At 53.9% G+C, this 3,327-nt stretch overlaps 1 protein-coding gene across 1 annotated transcript; it reads right to left on the bottom strand.

Moving 5' to 3' along the window:
- Positions 1–1,032: 1,032 nt before the first annotated feature.
- On the bottom strand, positions 1,033–2,538 carry LOC119386064 (uncharacterized protein K02A2.6-like). The gene has a single exon (XM_037653413.1). The coding sequence runs from the start codon at positions 2,536–2,538 to the stop codon at positions 1,033–1,035; it is 1,506 nt and encodes a 501-aa protein (XP_037509341.1).
- Between the last annotated feature and the right edge of the window lie 789 nt (positions 2,539–3,327).

Here is a 3,327-nt window from a genome sequence, read left to right as displayed (position 1 = left end):
GAGTCATCCTCGGTGACAATATCTGAGGGATTTGCTTCTTTTCCCCCATGATGCCTAGGAGTGGTTGGTGATCCGTTAATACGGTCACGTGCCGGCCAGCGACATACTGGTGAAAGTGGCTGACGCCATAAACTACTGCAAGACCCTCTTTATCGAGCTGCGAGTAGTTTTTCTCGGCGGTTCCCAAAGTTCGTGACGCGAATGCAATGGGAGCCTCTCGGCCGAACGCATCCTTTTGAGCGAGAATTGCGCCGATGCCGTATGGCGACGCATCCACGGACAGAATGAGAGGCCTTTTTTCGTCATAATGCGCAAGGACTGTCGAAAACCGAATCATCTTCTTAAGCATCTCGAACGCATCCTGGTGTTTTTTCTCCCACTTCCAGGGCGTGTTCTTCTCGAGAAGCCCATACAACTCTGCAGCTACTGTCGCTCTGTTCTCCAAAAAACGATCGTAAAAAGCGAGAAGCCCTAAGAAAGCCTGCAGAGAGGTCTTGTCAGTCGGTTTTGGCGCCTCAAGGATTGCCTTTACCTTTTCTTCGGTCGTATGGACACCCTGAGCATCGATTTTATGACCGAGAAATTGGACTGAGCTGATGCCGAAGCGGCATTTCTCTCGCTTGAGTCGCAGACCTTTGTCGCTTAGCCTCGTTAGGACTTCCTCTAGACGTTGCGCATGCTCTTTAACGTCCTTCCCGCTGACAATAATGTCGTCAAGGTAGACACTCACCCCCTGAATTCCGGCCAGTGTCGTCTCCATCATCCGCTGGAAGATGGCTGGTGCAGCGGATACTCCAAAAGGGAGGCGATTCACCTTGAACAGTCCTTTGGTGGTGTTGACGGTGAGCAATGCGGCTGTCTCGTCGTCCACTCTTAGCTGCTGATAGGCCTGGTACAGGTCTAGCGTCGAAAATGTCGTCCCACCGCGCAACTTTGCGAACACCTCCGCAGTTGTCGGCAGTGGGTACGCCGTCTCTTGACCACCGCGTTAACTGTGCTCCTGTAATCTCCACAAACGCGAAATGTTCCATCCTATTTGCGCACCCACACCAAAGGTGTGGCCATTTCGGCGTGTTGCGTCGGCTCCAGGATGCCTTGTTTTTGCAGGCGGTCGAGCTCTTCCTCCATAGGCTCTTGGTAAGCTAGGGGCACTGGACGTGCTTTGCAAAACTTGGGTGTAGCGCCTTCTTCCAAGTCCAAGTGAACCAATGGACCCACGTAGCCGTCGATACCTTCCTTAAATACATCAGGATGGCGTGCAAGAACCTCCTGGATCTCTTGACTTGGTTCGGCGACCTGGTTTATTCCGTGAACACGGATGTTCAGTGCTGAAAACCAGTCACGTCCGAGCAGGTTGCACCCAGTCCCTTTCATTACCAGCAGGGGCAGCACGTAGTCCTTTGATTTGAAACGCACACGAACTTGTGCCGAACCGAGGGTGCCAAGTTCTTCCCCTGACCAGGTACGTAAGTCTAGGGGTTCTCTCGAAAGCTTTGGGGCGTTCGATGGCCACGTTTGGTGGTAGGTAGCCTCATTGATGAGAGAACATGCGGCGCCCGTGTCCACTTCGAATTTCAGGGGCCTTCCCTCGACTTTCACGTCAACGAGGAATTTAGGATAGGGTTGTCGCCCACTCACGGCATGTAGGTCGTAGCACTTATCGGTGCCTTCGAGGTCGTAGCACACATGTTGGGCGTTAACTATGTGAGTTCCTTGCCGGGCGTTGAGGTTGCCTTCTTTGTTTTTCTTCTTTTTGGAGATGCAGGCGTTCTCGATGTGACCCTTTTTGGAACAAAAACGGCATTGCGCTGTCCTGAACTTGCAGGTGTCAGCCTCGTGCCAGCCGTCGCATCGGTAGCAGCGCCGTTGCTGAGACGAATGTTTGCTTTCCTTTTTAGACGGCGAAGTCTTCTGCACCTCCGCGGAGCTCGTCGCTCCCTTAAGCCCTCGTTGCTGCTTTGACGCACTTTCGGACGACAGTGCCAAGTCCAACGCGCGTTGAAAAGTCAAGTCTTTCTCCGCGAACAGCCGCTGCTGCAGATGCTCGTCGCGGATGCCGCACACGAACCTGTCGCGAAGCATCACATCTTGGGGCAGCATGGTGGTGTTCGCCAGAACGGCTGCGTGGCCTTCTGCCGGTGGCGTCGATGTAGCAGACGTTTTCGCTGGCACTCCGAAGTTACAGTCAGCTGACAAGCTTCTGAGGGCTGCAACGTAGTTGCTGATCGACTCTTCCGGCCGCTGGTCGCGTCGCTGGAACACGTACCGGCTGTACAACTCAGACGGTCGTGAATCGAAGTGCTTCTGCAGAAGGGCAACTGTGTCAGCATAGCCCACCTCTCCAGGAGTCTTCGGTGCGACCAGAGCGCAGGCAGTTTCAAAGGTGTCGGCTCCGCATAGCGTCAGGAGGAGCGCGCGCTTCTTTTGTTCGTCGCAGACGTCATTCGCCACGAAGTAGAAGGTCAGGCGCTGGATCCAGGATGACCAGTTCTTGCCGCTAAAAGGCTCGATGGCGGCCTGCATTCCTCCAGTAGCCATGGGCGTAACCTAGAGAGCTGCGCACTTATAAAATTCCACTTCTCGTCGCCAGTGTTATGTTGGGGGCTCAGAGCCCCGCGGCACAGGAACCACACGAGACAGCGGCTGGCAGGAGACTGTTTTATTGCTTTCTTTTAGAAGCGGACGAGAGGAGGCAGAGGAAGTTACAGCGAGGGCAGAAGACGTAACACGATATGCAGGAGCTGGGGACGAGAGTCTGAGGAAGGCGCCATGCGCGTGAGCGCGTCGGGCAGCACCGGCAAGCGAGGCACAACCTCTGGAGTGGCCGTGTGTCGGTTGATGTGCGCGTACACGACAATATTATTTTAAATTTCTGCCTCACAGGCTTGACCCATCAGAGTGCACATCACTGTCTGTAGCCTCGTAATACACTAAGGAAGGCCGTCAGCTACACTGCTCATTCATGACAGAAGCCGAAGGGCTCCAAAAGATTCTTTGTGATGACAACCAAGCTCCCAACACTCACCAGCCTGACTTTTTAGTCCGGCTGATGCACCACTGGCCTGTTTTCTAAACTCCTCGCCAGATACTGCATTCCCTACCGCATTGTACATGCGTGCCCTGTCAACTAGATCTTGGAGCCGGACCCACTGTCCGCTCACTGAAGATGTGAATGCGAGACAGTACATGTCCAGAGTCTGAAACCTTATTACAACCCGACTGTCCTGTTGTCCCCTTGTATTGTCAAGATGCGTCCTCCTCCTCCAGAGGCATTTGTAGCAAAGAATACTGGCATGCCCGAAGGACATGCTATCATCATTGTCTCAC

This window comes from Rhipicephalus sanguineus, chromosome 3, assembly GCF_013339695.2.
Source record: "Rhipicephalus sanguineus isolate Rsan-2018 chromosome 3, BIME_Rsan_1.4, whole genome shotgun sequence".
NCBI lineage: Eukaryota > Metazoa > Arthropoda > Arachnida > Ixodida > Ixodidae > Rhipicephalus > Rhipicephalus sanguineus.
The sequence above is the reverse complement of the archived record's forward strand: the minus strand, read 5'-3'. Positions and strand labels throughout refer to the sequence as shown.

Coding starts and splice junctions, on each gene's coding strand:
- LOC119386064 (XM_037653413.1), bottom strand. CDS start 2,538: ATGGCTACTGGAGGAATGCAGGCCGCCATCGAGCCTTTTAGCGGCAAG.